General features: G+C 36.4%; 1 protein-coding gene and 1 long non-coding RNA gene across 3 annotated transcripts; one reads left to right on the top strand and one right to left on the bottom strand.

Moving 5' to 3' along the window:
• Window positions 1–10: 10 nt before the first annotated feature.
• On the top strand, window positions 11–22,139 carry LOC148310810 (uncharacterized). 2 transcript variants are annotated; one of them, XM_088257773.1, is made up of 7 exons: window positions 11–632; window positions 11,616–12,587; window positions 13,735–13,843; window positions 14,753–14,940; window positions 15,989–16,096; window positions 16,784–16,936; window positions 18,039–22,139. In XM_088257773.1, the coding sequence occupies exons 1-7, from the start codon at window positions 551–553 to the stop codon at window positions 18,203–18,205; spliced, it is 1,779 nt and encodes a 592-aa protein (XP_088113899.1). In that variant the 5' UTR covers window positions 11–550; the 3' UTR covers window positions 18,206–22,139. The 2 variants fall into 2 exon arrangements, with proteins under 2 accessions (XP_088113899.1, XP_088113898.1); XM_088257772.1 differs by having other exon boundaries at window positions 11,514–12,587.
• On the bottom strand, window positions 13,276–16,131 carry LOC148310811 (uncharacterized). Its single transcript, XR_015837350.1, has 2 exons — window positions 15,977–16,131; window positions 13,276–13,835 (listed from the first exon to the last, which is right to left on the bottom strand). It is a non-coding gene; the product is annotated as an uncharacterized LOC148310811 (long non-coding RNA).
• Window positions 22,140–22,378: the final 239 nt, after the last annotated feature.

Genomic DNA, 22,378 nt, shown 5'->3' with positions numbered 1-22,378 from the left:
GCTGCCCGCCACTCGGTTGTCGATGTCCGAGATGTTTGGACGGGCGCGCTGGACCAGCCACGATCCGCAGTCGTTCGTTGTGAAAGTGAGCGATGACATGCCGATAACCCGCCGGTATCTCGCATGGCCAGCCCGCAAGCGCTGACCTTCTCGTCGAAAATCGGCATTGGCCAAACTGATTAATTCATTAGCAAACCGTCTGGGAATTACGGCAAAGTGTTGTGGTCAGTGATCGCGAAGGTTGCGAAGTGCGCCTTGAAAAGCGACCGAGATATACATTGCGAAGAAAGCCTGTTACTTCATTTTAATCGATCAAATTATAGTACTTCCGGGAGCATCGAATCAAGGACTCCACATCGGAACTGGTGAAGATTTAAAATGTTACGTGGAAGATGTAATTGAAACTTCTTCTTCTCCAGGTGACGAACGACAGTTGAACGGAGATGTTACAGCTAGTTTGAGTGTTGATAGAGCTATTAAAGTGTGACAGAAGTGTTTCCCGCCGAGGAGTCGACCATCGGAGACGTTCAGTAGAAGACCAGCGTCAAAGATGGAGCCCAGCATCAAGACGTGGCTAATGATAGCTCTTCTTCTGCTCTTCCACCAGATGCTGGGGACCGTTGCTAACCCGCGTAAGTTATAAAAGAGATCTCTTATCATCTTTGAGGCTTTTGCACTCTCGCTTTAATATTCGATGTTTGCATCCAGAATTTGTGCTAACCAACGTCAAACATTAATTGTTTGGTAATCCACTGCACACTTTATACTTTACATCACCACATTTCATCAAATCACCTACTGGCCGTATTCTTTAAACCTGCTAAAATATTTACAAATTTACTAAAGAAAATCCTCACCCCAAGCAACTTTCTCTGAAAATCTAAAGTTTAGATTTTAAACTGATCGTTTAATCTACAAACTAATCATACAGCAGACGCATCCTTGAAATAAAAGATTTGTATTGTTTAACGAAAATTTGGACATGAAAATGATTTGGAAAATTGGAAAAAAGGACATTTTTCTGCTAGTGCCTACCTCAAGAAAAACTTAATATAATTTTTTAATGTAAATAATTAATATTTAGTAGGTACTCCAATCATAATATTGATCGTAATAATCAAAATATTTTTGGATATTCTTTCAATCGGTTATTAATCTTAAGACGATCTGCATTTTCCGAGGAAGACCTCATCTGCGACATCTATGATTGAAATTACAATAGTTAGTTAGTACAATCCTCCATGAAAAGTATGAAAAATTCTTTATTAATATTTCCTTTACTGGAAGACGCCTGAAAATATCATAATCAATTTTATTATGCTTATTTATACTAGTTTATTTACAATATTAATTATTCAACTGATTCTTATTTCGATCAATTACTTTTTACTTCTTCTTCTTTTTGTAGATCCTAAGGATCTATTTGTGCCTCCGCTTGTAGCTCTTGGGATGTTGACTCCCAGCTGTTTTTCCACCTTTTTGGTGGTCTGCCTGGGGGTCTGCGTCCTCCAGGGATTCCTTGAAGGGCGATACGTGGAAGTCTGTCATCTAACATTCTGTTTACATGATCATTCCAGTATCGCTTTCGTTATCGTCCCCACCTCACGATATCCGTCTTACTCATGCTCCGGATGTCGGTATTTCTTACTCGGTCTCGCAATGTGTTTACGTTTACGCAACTTTTTTACGTTTTTCTTAAACATACTTAAATTTCGACTGGTAAACTTTTAATTTTGTGTTTCAAATTCGAATTCATTGATTTTTTTTAATAAGATTCCTTCTATGCACAGTTTTGATCGTGTTGATATATTGTACGATCATTCGTTTATTACAATTTTATTTTTTTTATTTCATCATACACAAAATACCTATTTTAAAATCACTCAATACTTTGTTGTCGCTGGAGTCTCTCGTGTAGAGAGCACAAGTATCAATATTTTTTTAGTTAATTATTTGTTAGTTGCTTGTCCATCATGAGTCATGATATCATGGTTGAATTGGCCGAATATCACGGCTTAATTTGTACCTGTCCACCTCCATTATCTAATTATTATTACCTTTTTTTATAAATAGTCACATTTTATCATCATTTTATGGATAATATAAATAAATTTTTCTTCTTTCTTCTCAATCCTGTCCAGTGGTCTTCAACAACAAACTTCGCCACTCTGGTCTATTTTGCGAAACCCTCTTCAGCTCCTCATGCGTTGAACAGCCCATGTCCTCGTACAAGTCGCAAAGATATTCACGACGTGGGTGGGCGTCCTCTCGCATTTCTTCCCTTGATCATTCCCTCTATTAGCAGGCGCAGGAAACCCTCCTGTCGCAACACGTAACCGATCCATTCGACGCGTCTGCGTCTCTTGGAGACGCAGTAGGTGCCTTCGCGAGTAGGTGCCTTCTTCCTTCGATTAATCGTAGTACCTCGTCGTTCGAGATGTGGTCTCTGCAGGACATCCCTAGCATTCTTCTATATGTCCACATCGGAAGAAATAAATTTCAATTTTCAATTAACGTATACATTACAAACTAAAAAATTTGAATCGTACACATTAAAATACATACGAAAATCGAAAATATGCAAGAACTATTGCTAAAGATGTAGAAGAATCCCACTTCGGAAAACTCCTTCAGACACATGGAACAGATCTATATCCAATGAGATATTGTTCAACATAGCGGTAGCTCTTCCTACAGGCATAACCATCGGCAGGTTAGTCCTGTGTATAGGAATGTGAAGCAATCTATGCCGACGCTGTCTTAGGTAACTATCGGGAACATCGGGAACATTATAGAGCCTTATTACGTAATACTAAAAAAATCCTTTGATCAAACGTGGTATACGGATGTTCCATTTTGTTTGATGTGTTTCTACGTTTTTAATTTTGTGGTTCTTAAAATAATTTGATGCAGTGTGTCACCCTCCACAGCGTAGTGGTTAGCGCATTTGGCTACCATGCTGGAGTTTCTGGTTTCAATCCCAGTGGGTCTAATAAGTATTTTTCAATAATTTCTAATATTTATTTAATATTACCCTGGACTGGTACCTAAAGAACAGGAGTGATCACCTTGCCTTCATATAATAACCGATCAAATCAACATCGCATCAATTGAATGCAGTGCCCTGAGCACCGTTGGGTCCGGATAAGAGTAGCAGTAGAGTTATCGGTGAGGTATTTAATAATCATTTGTTGAATATGTCCTCTAAAGAAACCTGCATCAGAATTTTAAGTATGTTTAATATTATGGAATTCTGAACAACACAAACAGTATTAATTTACATACGAGTATGTTCGGCGCTGGCTAATATCAAGCTATAAAAAAGACAATTTATCTTTAACAGATTTAAAGAGTACGGCCATATCACGGATACTATCTTTATAAAATATTTTAATGTATGTTGGTTTGTTCTTAACAATTGTAATCAATGTTGATTAATGCACATGTACTATATTTTTATTGTATCAATTCCAGCAATCTCTTCTGCCTCATCACCATCACCGCACCAGTTATCTGTTCTCTACTTCAATTTGCAATTTTTATTGAACTCATAATTTGACCAGTTATTTTATTTACAGTATCTCGAGTTTATCCAAATCTTTGTTCACAAACCTGGGTTTGTCCACTTAGCAGTTATTTATTGCTATTTTCACAAAACTGGGTTTGTTCACTTAGCAGCATCGAAAGATAGCACGGCTGTCCAAACTTAAAACACAGTAAGGGACTTTTTTTTTACGTTTTTTTTGGCATTTTTGGACAAGTAGAATCCACTTAGTCCAAAAATGCAAAAAAAACGTAATACAAAAAAACTGTCCCTTACTGTGTTTGTACAGCCGAGCAGCGAAAGTGACCAAGTGCATTGTTTTACAAAAACGTGATCGTTGACTATTTGATATCTTGACTAGGTTAATATTGCCCTGAAAAATCGCAAAGGATTTTAAACTTGGAAGTATAATATACTGACTTGAAAAGTGTCTAACTGCATTGATGTTTATTTTCTTGCCAAGCAAAAGTGACTCAAATGGCCCTCCTGAACATTTTACGTTTTGTTAGTTGGTCACTTTCTCCTGTACGACTACGATAGATGAAGAGTATTATTTTTTGACATCTCATCAAAGATGAAGAAGAATATGGAAGTCTGGGCATTTACGGGGCTGACGACCGTTACATGCTGGTTTAAGTGATCATTTTACACACGTGTAACATTCACAAATTCAACCCATTATTGACAACCAAACTACTCAAATTCTTGGAAATTCTTTATATATGAACCAATTTTGAAACATTGTTCTTGAATCACTAGAACTTCTACAGACATCTATTGGTGAGATAAAAATAAGCTATTTATTAATAATAATAATATAATAAAACCCTTATCCGCACCCCAATGGTGCATAGGGCACTGCGTCATATAAACGCAGTGTTATCTTGATCGTTTTACACATGAAGGAAAGGTGATCAGCCCTCCGCTTCAGGTACCAGTCCAGGGTAATATTGAATAAATATGACAGTGAAAAAATCACTAATATTTATTTTACCCCCCTTGGGAATCGAACCCGGGACCTCCAGAACGGTAGCCGAGCGTGCTGACCATTACACTACGGGGCTATTTATTAAGCATTTATTATTGTAAATAGATGAAGATAATTATTCATCGTTATTGAGATGTTAATATAAATAGCCCCAAGTGAAGAAACCCATATTTGTGAAGAAAGGTTTGGAGACACTCAAAATATTGTGAATTATTATTCTGTTCTGTCAAATGTTTAAAAAAAAAAGACTCTCTTTCTTCTTTCCTTTGGCTTCTTTCTTTCTGATATCAGAATACCATTTCTTCGACTAAAACATCGTCTTCAAACAACTTCAAGACACTGACATCGTGAGACGACCACATAAGACATCTATAAAGTTCCGATGGTTGAGGATGAAATCCCAATGGAACCTTTTTTGTTGAGGTGATTACTAACATTTTTGGTCGCTTTAGCATCCGATATGATCAAAAAGCGAACTTTGGGACCGTATCCGCCACCGCCGTGACCAGTGTATAATAAAACCGTGAATTATTAATAATTTTTTTAAAAAATCCAGCTTGATTTGGGGCCAAGTTATGAAAATACAATTACAATTCAGGGATATTCATATCATCAAGTTAAAAATTCATTTGATTCCAAATTATTTATGTCAATAAAAAACAATGAAACTAACCTGATCCAATGCCAACGGTAAAAAGTGTTTTACATAATTTATATCCGTAGTGTAAAGGTCAGCACGCTCGGCTACCGTTCTGGAGGTTTCGGGTTCGATTCCCAGGAGGGAGTCAAATAAATATAATTGCTTTTTTCACTATGATATTTATTCAATATCACCCTGGACTGGTACCTGAAGCGGAGGGCTGATCACCTTCCCTTCGTGCGTTGACGATCAAAATAACACTGCGTTTGTATAATGCAGTGCCCTATGCACCATCGGGTACAGACAACGGTTTGAAAGAAAATGAAGAAAAATTTATAGCAGGCTAATACTAAACATAATTTCTGATGATGTCGGTTACGATGAAACCCGGCCGCTGCTCAAATAAAATTTATGTGGAAAAAACTATTTATGTACCTAGTTGTTTTTTTTTTCTATAAAATGCAGTTACACCAAAAAAATGTTAGTACGAAACATAAATAAACACTTTTTTAATAATAAAAATACAGGTCTAAATATATTACACACATGCAATAGAAGACTCAAATTATATTACTTAGAAATATTAGAAATTAAAAAGGCAATTAAAAATAATTTATAACTCATAAATACACAAGTAAATGTTACAATTCCACGTTATTAAATATGTTTCCAATCACTCATCATCCCTGATCCATTTCGACTGTGACTGCAAGCTTCTTTCCCTAACCGTCAGAATATTTTGAATTTTGTTTAAGTAGATATTGTTTTAGTATGAATCAGTCTTGATAAAGAAGCGGTTAGCTTCGAAACCAGTAGACATTATAATTATGTTAATTATATTTTTAAAATGTGTCCGTCTCCGTAGTGTCAGCACGCTCGGCTACCGTTTTGGAAGTCCCGGGTTCGATTCCCAAGGGGGGGGGTAAAATAATTCAAAGTGATTTTTTCACTGTCATATTTATTTAATATAACCCTGGACTGGTACCTGAAGCGGAGGGCTGATCACCATTCCTTCATGTGTAAACGATCAAGATAACACTGCGTTTATATGACGCAGTGCCCTATGCACCATTGGGGTGCGGATAAGGGTTTTATTATTATTATTATTATATAAAAATATATTATAAGTGATTTTAAAACAAAGTTTTATTTTAATTATAAAATGGAAAAAGTTAGTGCTTCAAATATAAATTACATTTTTTTAATTGTTAATTTAGGGGTAGGACACTGCTTGTGTGGCTATATGGACGGCTCGCCACTGCCTTTACATACAAAGCATACAAAATATGTAATGAATGGGGGCTTTCCTCATTTAATTCATACCAGACGCTGGTTTGCACGAGTGTGCGTTTACGGTTAGTTGCGTACTATGGACGGCGCGGTGTTTCTCGGAATTTCCCACTTGATAAAGGAAACTAGTTTTTTTTTAAATATATAATAAAACTTAGGTAGATAAATTTATTTTTAGACAGTGCTGAGAATTAAATCGTGGCAAAAGTGAAATTTCTTCAACCGCAATTGTTATTTTTAATTACACACAATTATTTATGACACAAATCGACCTGAATGCAAAACTATCAAATCAATTTCTTTTTATTCATGTAATAACTTGTACCCGGCCACGCATTGCTGTGGTGTCATGTTAAATGAAAAAGAAACAAAATAAAAAGAACGTATTTTAATTTGTTAATGCTTGTGAAGCATTCAAATTGTTTAAAATCTACAAAACAACAATGCAATCGAAAATAACAAAAATGCTAAACGAGAATACCTGTCAAGAAGCACGCTGTGCGCCATGAGCAATGCTTAGTATTGCGTGTGATGTGGTTGCGTTCAACCTCCTGCGATGTCGATTCCCAGCTGTTTATCCACGTCTTTGATGGTCTGTCCAGGAGTCGTTTACCTTGGGGTTTTCCGATCAGTGCAATGTGAGGGAGTCTGGATGGATCCATTCTCCTCACATGAGCATACCATTGTCTACGTTGTCTTCCTCACCTAACAATATCTTCCATCTCGCATATTTCTCTTATCCTGGTATTCCTTATTCTATCTCGTAGACTCTTGCCAGATATGCTCCTTAGAGTTTTCATTTCTGACACTCTTAGTGCGTTTTTGTTATTGCGGTATCCGCTCTGTAATCCCATATGTAATGACAAAAAGATTTCAATAAGTAAAATAATTCTCCTATCAGCTAAAAGTGCATAATAATTGCAACATCTTGCGCAATATTGGCGACGGTTTTTGCAATTTCGGCGCGCTGTGTTATAATCCGGGAAGCCATTTTGACGAAATTAATATACCAAATTGACCTCGAAAGGTTATTGTCCAGTTTGACTAGATTCCTTAACTGGGCACCGAAGAGAGGTCATCGAGTCACGTGGAGAATATTCCAATACAATTTTTGATTTACTGATATTGCCTGATGTTACAGTTTCACGCCTATACCATACAATCACGTTCTACTTTAATGTTTTAATTACACATGTCGACGGTATTTTTGTTTAACGAATACACAAAGTTGATTCTTATGAAATGCGCTACTCCAAAGCCGAATATAACCACAAAAGTTGCCAGTCGTTATCAGTTTTATTATGTGTATTTTACATACGTACATTAACATATTGTTGTCTGGCGGTTTTTTCATCAACCCCGACACTAGTTGCTCTTAGGATGTTGACTGCCAGCTATTTCTTCATCTTTTCGAGGTCTGCCTGGGGGTCTGCGTCTTTGAGGGTTTCTTTAAAGTGTGATACGTGGAAGTCTGTCTTCTGTCATTCTGCTTACACGCTCATTCCAGTATCGCCTTCGTTGTCGTCCCCGCCACACGATATCTTCCGTCTTGCACATGCTCCAGATATCAGTGTTACTTATGCGGTCTCGCAACGTCTTTCCGGTTATAGATCGGAGAGTTTTCATCTCAGAAGTTCGAGAAGTCGAGATATTGTTCTAGAAGTATCATTTGCTCTTGCTTCAATTCCATAAGTGGCTATTGGCGCAACACATATTTTGTATATCTTCATTTTACTTTCCATTCTCATGTGTTTGTTCCTCCACACTGAATATCCGAGGCATCTGGATATAGCTGCAGCCCTGTTGATTTGTTTTAGAGTCTCACCATAGAGATCACCATTGCTACTAACGTCAACTCCAAGATACTTAAATTCCATCACTTGTTCAATGGTTCTATTATTCAAAAACGCACTAAAAAACTATGTAAATTTGAAATCAGAGCAATATATTAAATAAAATAAATATTATTATCACTCGCCAAAGAGTGGAAACTACTACTCGTCTATTAAAAATAGTAAAAAAAAACAGAAATATGTCTCTCGTCTTCATTCTATCATCACACGTACAATTGTTTCGGCATTCACTTTATGGTATGACATGACTAAATCAAAAATAAAACCGGATTGACCGACAAATCGATTATACCGGATTTTATCCCTGTAATCCCTGTAATAAATGTATAGTGCACTGTATTTCCATTGAGCCCATTTTTCAGGGTGTTTGACGTCACACAGGTGAAACAAAAAACCAAAAGTCAAATTCAACAATCGCGTTCAGCTCATTTCTCGGGGTGTTTGACGTCACAGATTAAAAAAAACGTATAATTGGGATTTTCCTACATAATGGTGTGCTTAGCGCGCGACCTCTTGCCTTTTCTCTTACATAAATTACAATATGTTTGGAAATCCCATTATTTCCATCTTGCTATGACAATGTCATTATTTCGCTCGCTTCCTCAAGTGAGCTTTTAACTCTTTTGGACCTAAATATTTTTATAAATTTTGTAGTTAACTTATACTTTTTTTTACATTTTTTCCTAAAGAAATAACCCGCAAGGCCTCTTCTTATAGAGGATTGTCAAAAGATAGGCTATTAAAAATAGGGAAGGTAAATGTGAAAAATGCACCACAAACACCCAGACCAATTGAAAATGTATATTTCTTGAATTTATTTTGCAATAAGCGGCAAATATTTCAGAAGATCTACACTGTAAAATCTGTATCACTCAAGTGGTCTGATCATTAAAATCATAGATGCTTACGCAGTAATTTTTAAAAAATCATTATACTGTAATAATTTCTGAGATGAAAACTCTCCGATCTATAACCGGAAACACGTTGCAAGACCGCGTACGGAACACTGATATCCGGAGCATGCGTAAGTCGGAAGATATTGTGAGGTGGGAACGACAACAAAGGCGATACTGGAATGATCGTGTAAACAGAATGTCAGAAAACAGACTTTCACGTATCGCCCTTCAAGGAAACCCTGAAGGACGTAGACCCCCAGGAAGACCTCTAAAAAGGTGAAGATAACTGGCAGTCAACAGTCCCAAGAGCAGACGGTGACACAGACAAGATCCTGAGGATCTGTAAAAAGAAGAAGAAGATCTAAATCATCATTTGAAAATCAGGAAGAATTCTCATTGCTTATACGATTTCGTTGACCAGTGAGCCAGTGACTGAATAAACGAGAGATTCGTTCACGCAACTGGGATCCGCTTCTTTCTGTAGTGCATCTGAACAGATCATTAAGATCGGGTAGTTCACGAACGATCCACGAGTGTCAAAAATCAACTGATTTGGCTTATTATTAGAGCCGTTGACCACTGAAGTAAAAAATACACCAACAAAAAACCTAATTTCTGCACAATTACGTCACAACTTGTGAGTTTCGCTTCCGTTCTTCGTGCGTTTCTTATTATTTATGTAGATTATAATATTTACAACAACAAAAAAACATGAAAATGGCATCCTGTTTTAAAATGTCACGCACGGTTGGATCTAATATGATCGCCATCAGAAATAACCTGTTTCTTTAAGCCATGTTTTTAAAAAATTCGCTTGCAGCACTGTGCACATGATATAAGTGAAACTTCTAATAAATAAAGAATAAAAGACATTTAATGTGTGAGAGAGAGAGAGAGAGAGAGAGAATGAGAGAGAGACCAACTCAATAAATTCAACAATACAAAATTTTCATAAAAAATATTGTTTCTTCAATTTAACCGTCATTGATTGGTGCTTGAATTGGTAAACTGATATTATTGGTTTGTGTATAAATACAGTACTATTAATGTATTAAAATATGATGATAACGAGACACATTGCATCTATTGTAGTTCCGGACTTTGTGATTCATTCATTTCGTTCATTTTGTTAAAATACAGTGATTAATATTACTTACACAACACACACTACCTCATGTGTTCATATATAGCATCTGATGTGTACTAAAATATGATAACGACAAAAAATTGCAGCTATTATAGTTCCGGACTTTGTTATTCATTCGTTAATTTTGTTAAAATACAATGATAAATATTACTTACACAACACATAGTACATCACTGTTCATATATAGTGTCTAACGTGTACATTTACAACGCACGCATACGCGTCACTATATTATTATATAGCTTTATATCACTGTGCATATATCACTTTCTTTTGCTCCGCACACGTTACGTCGAAATGTGTAGCTCTCTTTTTATCTCCACGTTGTATCTTTCTTCTCTCTCGTGTAACGAAATGTGCCTAATAAACATAGCGAACTATGATAAAATATTATTTCTCAAACGTAATTCATGCTTCTTGCGGAATGCATCAAAACACGTGTCACGATAGATTTTAAGAAAAGTGGTATTTACCAAGAAAAATTTATATAAAATGGATAGATTCTATCTCAAAGTGAAGAATAAAATAATGAAGTTAAGTAAACCGCATTTTGAAACTGGTTATCCATCAGCAATATCATTGTACAAAAAATATATGATTGTCATCGTATTTGTTTTACAAATTATATAATTTAAAAAAAAAGTTAAAAGAATCTACTCTCGATGTCTGATATTCTATTTACGCACAATACCTTTTTACGCTTGGTGTGGTTACTTCCTTTCTTCTTGTTTTTATTATATCGCACTGTATTTTCGTCTCACAAAATCCGGTAAGTTTTTTTTTGTTCAAATTTTTACGATATTTGCCTAAGGCCGCTCGGAAACTAGTTTTGAGCCAAAACACGTCGGGACCTGCGATTGTCCAAATATCAAATTGTTTCTCTCAACACTCCTGGCAATTTTAATTAGCAAAATTCTTTTAACAAATGCAAATTTATCGTTAACATGGATATCTGCAAAATACATAAAATGCGATATTTTTTAATGTCGTTATATGTGGGTTAATACTATATGCAGTTTCAAAACTGGCCTTCCGCTCGATTCTAGTTGTTTCCGAAGATGATATATATAGTGATGAAGATGAAAGTTAGATAGTGGTATTTTAAGAATAATGGTGAATACGTTGTTTTCCTCATAGTTGTGTTTGTCATTACAGATTTACATTTGAAGCGGTCCAGCTTTTCAGGCGTCATGCAAGGACACACCGTGACGGTAGATAAAAATGGTATGTATTTTAATATGTCCTTTGTATTTACAGCGTGGGTCAGCAGCGAGTACCCGACCAGTGCCGCGGAAGACCTAGCGCCGGAGCAACAGAGCTTGCAAGCCCTCGACACCCGAGACAAGGAAGACGATGACAACATACTCTTCAACTCGTACGGCAGGATCGACCCGCAGCTCATACAATACTACTGCAGCTGCATCGATCTGCAGTTCTGCCCGGCCGCCATTTCCGTATTCCACACCAGGCCGCCTGTGAGAACCGAACTCGACCTGCTCAGGCTCTTCACCTGCGGATACGACGGCTTCCGACCGCAGATATGCTGCAACCTCTTCATAGAAACTATGATCTACAGAAGACACAGCAAACAGAAGAGAGCGCACTTTTCCTACGGTAACTACGGAGGCTACAACAACCACAGAAACTATCAAGGCAACATCCACGACAGAACTAAACACCACTTCTACTGGGACGATGCGTCCTTTCCCCACTGGAGCCACGCTCCGAACGACCCCCAAGACTACAACGGACACGACTGCTGGAACCCGCATCAGTACGAAAGGCGAGGATACGAAAGAACGCCGTATTACAGACCTCCGCCAAATTATCCCTACCCGGTGGAGACAACCCCCATTATGACCACGATCCCGACTCCACCGCCAGCTACACAGCCGATACCACCGCCCACCCTACCACCCACTCTACCGCCCACTCTACCGCCCACTCTACCACCAACTCCACCGCCGACGACAACTGAACCACCTCCTCCCATACCACCGCCGACGGCCTCTCCAGAAACTACGACTCCAGAAGTCGCGACGACGATTCCGGAAGTTCCACCCACGACAATTCTCGCTGAAACGACAACCATGGTGGTAACAGGAAAGGAAGCAAAGACAACACTGCTTGTAGATCAGAATTGTGGGTCAAAGATTGAGAGCAGAATTGTGGGAGGAGAAGATGCAAAACTTGGAGACTATCCCTGGATGGCCAGATTGGGATACAGAAGTAAGTATATACAATTTTCTTTCAATGATAAAAGTTTCTATTTGCGCAGCCGAAGAGATTTTGCAAACCCGTTGAGGAAAAAACTGGTTGAAAATTAAACGCTTATAAAATATACTGATATGCGTCTTTTGTACGATTTTACACCTGTGCCAGGCAACCACATATTGTTCTTTGATAGTCTGCGGTACACATTGTATATACGATACAAAAACACACATATACGTTTTATAGGAATGTGGGTTTCATGTGCTATAAAATTGGCATTTCTTAGCAGAAAATGTTAATTGAATTTTTAAATATTTGTCAAATATTTTCATCGTTGGCCAAAAATTCATTAAAGAGCATTTATTAAAGACTATATTTTAAAGTGTTTATTTAAATTAATCGAATTTTCCTGGAAATGCAGAATATACTGTACGTATCTAAAAGAAAAAATACATATGTGAACTCACACGTTTATCTTTCTTACATATCACTGAATAAATTCGTAAATAAACTAATAAAACTTCATCATATGGTGTCGTTTTTACACAAATTCATGTTCGCATACACCAATAATGGCATTAAATAGGTTCTTTCTTTCTCAATGTAGCTTCGAATAAAATAACGCGTGCATCCAAAAATGCGAAGGCTAAAAGATTACCAGCTCATATTTGCGTTTTTATCGCACTTTAATAAAAAAAACGTGTTGAAATTTTGGCAAGTAATTTATCTCGCAGTTTCATATCAGTACATTTTTACAAATGAATTTTAATTTTAAAATAATCTGTTTACATTTTCACAATTTAAATTAAATTCGGAAAACATTTACAATCGTCTTTTTTTAATCAATAAAATTACCGGGAAACACTTCTTTTAAATTTAGAAAGAAATAAAAAAAAAAACTTTCAATCAGTCAAAGATACTCAAATCATAATCGCACAGGACCTCGCTCAATTTCAGAGTTAAAATAAAAAACAGAACGCTCTTCATCAACTCCCATCGGTGGATATCATTATAAACTGTCGTGGAGGCTGTTTTGGCCGAAGCGACCCATTTCCTTACAGTCAACCATATCCTCCCCACGGCTGTCATGATCTCCTGGTCCAACCTTTTTGATTCCCTGATTGATTTAGCTGCCAGTGAATAAATGGATTGTCGTTTCCAGGAAACTCGCAGACAGCTGTCCTCTTTAGGTGTGGTGGAACTTTGATCAATGACCGCTACGTCTTGACAGCTGCTCACTGCACCACGAACCTCCCAATTGGCCTGGAATTGTGAGTACATTTTTTAATAATTATTTATGCTAGGGATTGCGAAGAGTTGCGACGGATGGAATGAGCAGAACTAAGCGAAACAGCTGGAGGCTCGTTGCAGGAGCCTGGGTGAGGACCTATCCGACATCGGATCCGTGTTAGTTCATAAGGAACTCTCACGAGAGGTGGTATCATACATGATAAAAATAATTATGGATATTAGTACCATAAACCAAGCTAGGACACAAAATGCCGAATCCTCTTCTGTTGGAACGGAAGCTCTATCGGCTGTTACATTTTTATTATTAAAATTACCTACGTATTCTAATACAACGTTGTACCAAATTTCAAGGAAATCGTCAAATAAATTTAGAAAATTTAAGATTTTGGACAAACAAATAGTGGCAATTTTATTTTTATAGAATGCTTATTTATTTTTAGTGTTTATTCTTGTCCGCCTCCACAGTTTCGAGGTAAGCACATTTGGCTTCCAGGAGGTTCTGGATTCGATTCCCAGGGGGAGGGGGTAAAATAAATTAAAAAATACAATAGTTTTTTCATTGTAATATTTATTTAATACTAGCCTGGACTCAGGGGCGTGCCTTCCATATAGGCAGAAAAACAGTTCCTATCCTAACATACCCGCGTGACATTTAAAAACGCAACTAGTACCTACCCTACCTTACTAAGTAGTACCAGCTTACCTTACTACCTATCTCTACTCCCTGCCCTCATTAATTCTCTGTGCACTCTGCACGCCACTGCCTGGACTCATATTTAAGTACAAGACTCATCACCTTGCCTTCATATAATAAACTATCAAATTGACATTGCACCAATTTGATGCAGTGCCCTATGGACCATTGTGTGAGTATAAGTAAGGTCAGTTGTTGTAGCTGTTGTTTATGTTGATGTTGTCGTTAAATTCAGAGTCACCGTTCGACTGGGGGAGCTGGATGAGAGAACAGACCTAGACTGCGAGGGTACTCCAGAGAATTGCGGTGATCCTCCCAAGGACTACGCTCCAGCCAACATCACCATCCACCCCTCGTACAACAACCCCCGGCTGAGTAACGACATAGCGCTCATCTTGCTCGGAGGGCAAGTGGAATTCACATGTAAGTTTGACATCTTAACATACATAAAGTGACCTCTCACAAGAGGTGGTATCATACATGATCAAAATAGTGAAGGACATTAGAAATAGTACCATAAACCAAGCTAAGACACAAAATGCCAAACCCTCTTCTAGTGGAACGGAAGGTCTGTTGACGACATCTCCTGAGGAGTTTTAGGTGGTTTCCTTCCAGCAACGAGCAAATGCTGACAAGTTCCTGATTGGCCCACACTAGATTATCCCTCCTGTTCCCAACACAGATTTAAATAAAACATTTTTAGCTGGAAGAAACAAAAATCAATTGAATGATCAATAAACCTTGTACATGATAAGCAAGGTAAATTAAAAATGGGAATTCCATCTAAAAAACAAATGAAATATGGAAATATATGGAAGTCTGGATATTTACAGGGTTTACACTGTTTAAAGTGTGTCTTAGGATGGTTTGGGCATGTGAATCGAATGAGTGAAGAAAGAACAGTAAAACAAATTTACTATGCGAATGTGGTTAGTAATAAAGCAGAGAAGACCGAGGAAAATTTGGCATGATCAAGTATTTAAAACACCTGAAAATGGTCAGTCAGGAGTCGGAATAATCGGCGTATATATACGAGAAGATGTATGGATGTGGAAGAGGCGAAGATGGCATGCAAAGACAGATCGATGTGGCGTACTATTCTCTTTGCCTACCTCTGAAGGGAAGCGGCGTGAAGGTTAGTTAGTTAGTTAATCTAGGATTTTCTAGCAAAAATTTGTAAAGGTGTATCCAGGGCTTTTTTCATACAAAAAGGGGCCCGGAACTCATGTCATGTCAAGCTTTTTACCATAAAAAATGTACTCAAATATCATTTAAATATTGTTTACAGTATTATACTTTATCATTTTGACGAATTATATAAATATAGGTTGTAATTACGTAAGCACAAACATTGTTTCATCTTATTGATTAAAAAATATTTAAAAAATAATAGTTATCCATGAAAAAAGCTGCCGGAACTCCATCCCACTATGTTACATAAAAGAAAAAGAAGTTTTACCTTTATTTTCAGATTATATCAGCCCCTTGTGTCTTCCGTTTGAAGGATCCAATGAAAAGGTCCAGGACCTCACTGGAGCGACTGCCACAGTAGCAGGATGGGGCACGACAGGAAATACAGGTAATAAATCCTTCTAAATAAACAAACAAAACCTCAAAGTAACAATAACAGCTTTGTAAAACTTCAATGACATGTATCAACTGAAAATCATTCGTCTTTTGGTTTGTTCTTATTTTGGAAAAGTGCGTTGTCATTCAATTCCGTTTATTTTAAATTATTTTGAGTTATATACATAGTAAAATCGTTATTTTTAATATTCTCCTATATTATATGTATAAAATATTTTCCTTTTACTATTCTTTCTTCACTAAGTCATTCTCATGTTAGACCATATCAACACATTTCTTTTAATCTGATGGATAAACGTCATTTTGCAGTTTTATATTATTTTATTAATGACTATACACGACGGATTCTCCAGTATTTTGGACAGTCGCGCGTCGCAATGAGGATAACCTGGAACGACTGGTTATGATCGGTTGCCTGGAGAAGAAGATCCCCAATCAATGGACCGATCAAGTTAAAGCACCTCGTTGGTTGGAGCGCTACGTGCAGCGCAGTCAAGGGATAACTGGAGAAGAGTCATTGCTTCCACAAGGGTCACAACACTCAGTAACGAGAAATAAGACGGAGAATAAGAATTATTGTATTGTGTTACAGTATCTAGTCACTGTTTCATCAATTGTTGATTCAATGTCCTTTAATTGACGATGCAGTCCAATTCAACAACCATCTTTCTACTTCCAGGTCGGTCGACTGGGTCTCCCACTCTGAAGTGGGTTCGGTTGATGGTGCTCCCAACCAACCAATGCATCACCACCTACCGCACTCGGTTCGACATCACGGTTAGTGAGCAACAAATTTGCACCGGAGGGGTAGAGAATATGGACGCCTGTGAAGGTTAGTTAATTAACGATATTTTGGGTGTGTTCAAATTTTTGATCTCATTCTGGATTTGCCCACTCAGAAGTAATTTATATTGACATCTCCACACAGATAAAGAAAAATAAGAAGTCTGGCTATTTACGGGGCTTATGACCTTTCATACAGTGGTCCGTCATAACCCTCAAAGTTACTTATCTATTAATACAAATAATATGTTTATCGGCATCTTTCAGTAACTAGTCTGAGGTCAAGGTTTGAACCATTTTTGTAAAAGGGCTATTTAGATTAGTCGGTACTGGGAAGTACTAATAACTGCCATTTGGAGATAAAGTATATAAGGCATCGGAAGTTGGATAGAGAGTTAAAAAGGATTTGAGAAGGCACCAATAAAGTGATGACATGGTGGACAGTGGAGGTTTTATGGAAGAATTCACACGTTTCCAGAGGTTGAATTTTTCAATCATTCCATAGTCTGAACGCTTTGACTTTAATTGCTGATGAATGATGTTTTACGTCGAGGAATGATAAGTTCCCCATGAGAAGTGGATGATAGATCATGATGTAAAAAGCACATGAAGTGCTCAAAAAGTTAGCTTGGTGCAAAATCTAAGCTCATGTTTCAAATCTGAAGTGGAAACAAAGTTCAGAGTATCATTGGAGGCGAAATTTTATTTATTTGACTACATAATGACTTAAATAATATTTTTATTCACTCAGTTTTGTTTATTACTCACCAAAGTAAAAAAAAATCTCATTTTTTTTCTAGAAATTGACAGAAAATGTAATCTGTCATTGGTATCATTGATGACATAATACAAAGGTGTTAATTCCATTTATAAATCATATCCCGGATCCGTAATCTTAGAAATTTTCTTCTTCTTCTTCTTCTTCATGAGCCCTCTGCCCTCCACTGCTGGATGTAGGCCTTTTCCCCTTCTTTCCATTTCCTCCGGTCAGTTGCTGTTTGCAGCCAGTTTTTACCCCCCCACAGCGACTATGTCATCAAACCATCTATTTTGGGGTCTTCTGACACCTCTTTTGTTCGCAGTTAGAATTACCCTAATGATTTCCCACTCCAGAAGAATTTCTTCTCAAATTATACGTTTATCCATTACAGGTGACAGTGGAGGTCCTTTATTCTTGGAGTCTGACGGAAAAAGGAGGGCGACCCTCATTGGAATCGTATCCTTCGGACCTCGGAGGTGTGGAACCGCCGCGCTGCCTGGAGTCTACACCAGAGTCAACTCTTACTTGGACTGGATTCTGGACTCCATCAATATTTAAAAAGCAATTTTTTTTTCATCCATCATTTCATGGAAAAACACCAGTGGCAGATACGACGCACCACAATCAAATTTGGCTCGATATCATTCCAATTTGAAGACGATCAATAAAATGAATACATCTGTCATCAAAGGTTTTCCCGAATGGCGTCACATATATGATTAATGGCAAATTTCTAAAATCTTAGCCAAGAATAAATTATCACCTACATTACATGTTGGAAAATGGTGTCATCGACTACTCATTATTGCAAAGTAATGGTATTTCTATTCTACATTTATTAAATCATTCACCATCAAGGAGTTTTAACTTCTGTCAATGATTTGTTGAAGAACATAAGCCAAATAATTTAATGCGTTGTTTGATTGATGTGACAATGGAATATATACCAATCAGATCAAAGTAAGATGAGCAATCTTTATAAACTTCAGTGGTGATCACCATTAAAAGATGAAAACTGTTTTTATTAAAATTCTTCATCGTTTGGTGTTTATTTCATCTTGGCTATTTATTTTATTGGCAAGGGCTTTGTAGTCGAAACTTAGTGCAACAGTGAAACCACTCTCTAAAGTTCATAAGCTAGAAAATACACAATTGACCTCCACGGCGCACTGCATATGAGAACTGACATCTCCTAGGTGGTGCTCACATACATGTAAATAGTTCTAGTCGACAAACGAGAAAGGCTGCCCGAAGAACCTATCGCCTTAACCTTATATCCGATAGCCTTGGCATGTATGTGCAGGAACAAAATAAAATAAAGGAAAAAATAGCTTCTTCATTGCTAAAATGAACTGTTTAAACACAATCAATTGCCATAATGATATAACAAGCAAACATGTCAGCAAATCCTAAAGGACCAATAAAAAGGATTCCAGACTGAAATGAAAACTTCATTTTATTTATAGAAAGGGATGGAAAAGGATACATCTTCCTATGATCGGATTTTCTCTGTAATACAATATATTTGTGCCATCTTGGGAGAGTCCAGCATTCTACGTATTATAGAAGCACTGTAAATATATAGCATCGTACAAGTCACAGAATGAAGACATCACTAGATTTTAAACAAGAATCTTCTCGATCCTAGAGCTGATGAAAGTTATAATACGAAAAGAACTTGGAAATTCGGCATAAGGGAAACCTTTGATGTTTGCCATTGCAAAATGGTTACTAGCCTGAGGAAGAATGATATCGATATCAGAGTCTTAAAAAGGATTGTCCGCACCACAGGGCTGATATTTTGGTGGATAAATTAGAAGATGCTGATGCCTTGAAAGCCCTTCCTCCTCGACCCACCTACTAAAAAAAAACCTATTGACATTTTAACGTTACCTAAGCAATCAAGTGTAAAAATATATATATTTTTATAAACTTTGAAGTTTTAAGACGGGAGTGAAATAAGAGTGACATTGATGGTAAAAAATGGACTATCAATTTAATAAAAGACTGCTTTTATTAAGCATATTGAAAACACAACGAATTCAAGATATGAATCTGTAACGAAAACTACGAATAATGAGAATGAAAACATTTTTCTACTGTCGGTATTGAAAAATTGTGAAAAACATTGATATTTTGATATATTTTTTTGAAATAGCAACAGAAACCCGTGAGACGATCTTTCAGATTGTTTTTCATACACATTTTGCTAAAATTTGACCCAACGACAGTGACCTTGTAGTAAAACCTTCAAATTAATCTAGACTAAATATCAAATGTGCCTTTAACGAGTTTAATAATTATCAATAGAATATAGTGATGAAGATAAAATAATATGTATTTAAAAGTGATTCGACAAGTGAGTAATTTTCCTTTGATGTAAATACCAGTTATTATTTGAAGAGTCAATACAGAAATCTGTGATGTCATAAAATTCGGACTATTCGTTTTAAAGGTCTGCTTTCTTCTTCTTCCATGTTTACTCCCTAGGTGGAGCATATGGTCATCACAAGTCTTCTCCTAATCATTCTATCACGCTCCATCTTCTTGGCTTCCTCCCAGGGCAGTCTAGCATCTCGAAGCTCCGCTTAGTACAATCGGCGAATGGTCTCCAGCGGTCTTCCGGGGTGCTGGAATCCTCAGGGTTAGAAATAGAGACATGAGGGATTAATGTTCTCAGGTGGCATTCTTAGAACATGTCCTAACCATGTCCACCTTTTCCTTTTTTGGACTTCCAAACATTCATTATTTCATTAAAGCTTAATGAAATTTCTAAAGGTGGCAAAACATTTAAGACAAGCGCAGCAGTCGTTGCATTTCGCTCACAGCACATATCACTCACTCTTTTCAACAACGTCATATATCAACAATCTTGATTTTTCAGGAGATCGTTTTCAAAGTGTGAAAACATAATACAATGTATAAAAAATAAATATCAAGCCACTTATTGAACTTTTTACTGTACAACAGATCTTTGTAGGTAAACCCTGAATGTTTTTTCTCCATTTGAAAAATATTTATTTTATTTTTAAAAAATAATTAAACAATACCTTTTCTTCAAAATGCAAAAACAGCACTTTCTGCCCTGTAGCGGGTAAATATTAAGTTAAAAATATGCCGCTTTTGCTGGGATATAGTACATTTTCTGGGCATTCAAAAAATATGTATGCACAACTAAAAATTTACGATTTTTGATATAGGACGTTGTTGAAAGGAGTGAGCGATATGTACAATCATCCATACCAGAAAATTCCCATCAGCTTTTGTTGGAGGAGCTAGTCTCGAGATAGGGTGAAGGGGCGGATAGTGAAACGTTCGGAAGACGAGCAGACACCGATTGTGAGGTCATTTTGTAAAATGTGATTTCGCGCACTAAGCAATTGATGACGTCACACGTTTCTACATTGAAGCCTTCACGTATATAACTGGAAATTTTGACAATTTGTTGTATCTATTTATATAGAGAATTAGAATAGTTGATAATTTGTGTTCTTTTCGCTGTTATTTCGGATAACACAGGGTGGCACAAAATTAACGACCCTATCGGAAGATGTTACAATTTTGCAAATAGTGTCATACGTCAATCATATTTGATATTTGTGAACTAGACAGCTGGAGTATTGTATTCAAACAGATTGATAAAACGGCCACAAATATATTTCATCTTCTTTTTCACTTTACAAAAAAATTGTAAAGATTTCCATCACTCAAAATCTTTTTTTTATTTGATAAAAATGTTATTATAAAACAAAATTGGATGATTAATTTTGCGCCACCCTAAATCTGTTTTATACGGATGATCGACGTACGTAACATTTTCCGATAGGGTAATTAATTTTGTGCCAAACTGTACAGATATTTATAATTATAAAACATATATACATACATGTATTTTTACATATTATTTTAATAATATAAATATACAAATAACCTCTGTAAAAAAACGGGTATGTAAGAAAAAGACACACATTTACCGTAATGTGCTAGAAGCGAGATGTCTCAATTTGACAAAGATTTCCATGCATCCCCGAGCATCACATTGTTTTTTTATTTTTTTTTTATTAGAGAAATCAGATGACTTGTTGTATAACAATATACAGATTTTTGATTGGACGTTATATTGTATTTTTATGTACAAAAAATATTACTATTTTTTTTTCAATATATTCAAAGTAGTACTTATGATTCGAAGTTATAATGAAAATTTTGTCTCAAAACTTTTGTACACATCACGCGCACAGACTAAGACAGCGCGCCGCGCAGGCTTGGCAACTTGACGACTAACGCACTTGCTAGTCTTAAATAAATATAAAGATATAGGCAGGGTGCTCACACTGACCGTATATGTAATACTAATATGAATATGTTTTTTAAATTCTAACTTTTTCATAAAAATGTCCTGTTTGAAATGAAAAATCTGTATTGGAATTTTTTTAATATTCAGTGTGTATGAAATAATAATAAAACTGTGTTTTTATATTTAATTGAATTTTTTTTTAAATTATGTAATAATACGATTTAATAATGTACGACTGTCTCATATTGTGACGGACACCATTTTAAGTGAAGATTTTTTATGCATTTATTATGTTGTTTTATTTATTTGTACATGTATCTATTTTTTAATAAACCTATTGTTTTTAATATTTTATTAATTTTTTTGTTTTTCTTATCCAAAAATCCCTTGAAAGTATTTAACTATCAATCACTTCTGACTATCCCTTAAACTTG

This window comes from Brachycentrus maculatus, unplaced genomic scaffold (genome assembly GCF_059751285.1).
Source record: "Brachycentrus maculatus isolate JH-2025_06_01 unplaced genomic scaffold, ASM5975128v1 h1tg000087l, whole genome shotgun sequence".
Classification (NCBI taxonomy): domain Eukaryota; kingdom Metazoa; phylum Arthropoda; class Insecta; order Trichoptera; family Brachycentridae; genus Brachycentrus; species Brachycentrus maculatus.
This window is presented reverse-complemented; position numbering and strand designations above follow the sequence as displayed.

What these genes read in the sequence shown, in the direction of transcription:
- LOC148310810 (XM_088257772.1), top strand. Translation starts at nt 551, where the DNA reads ATGGAGCCCAGCATCAAGACGTGGCTAATGATAGCTCTTCTTCTGCTC. An exon ending in GGGGACCGTTGCTAACCCGC is followed by an intron (nt 633 to 11,513) that starts GTAAGTTATAAA and finishes TTGTCATTACAG; the next exon opens with ATTTACATTTGAAGCGGTCC. An exon ending in GAATATGGACGCCTGTGAAG is followed by an intron (nt 16,937 to 18,038) that starts GTTAGTTAATTA and finishes TATCCATTACAG; the next exon opens with GTGACAGTGGAGGTCCTTTA.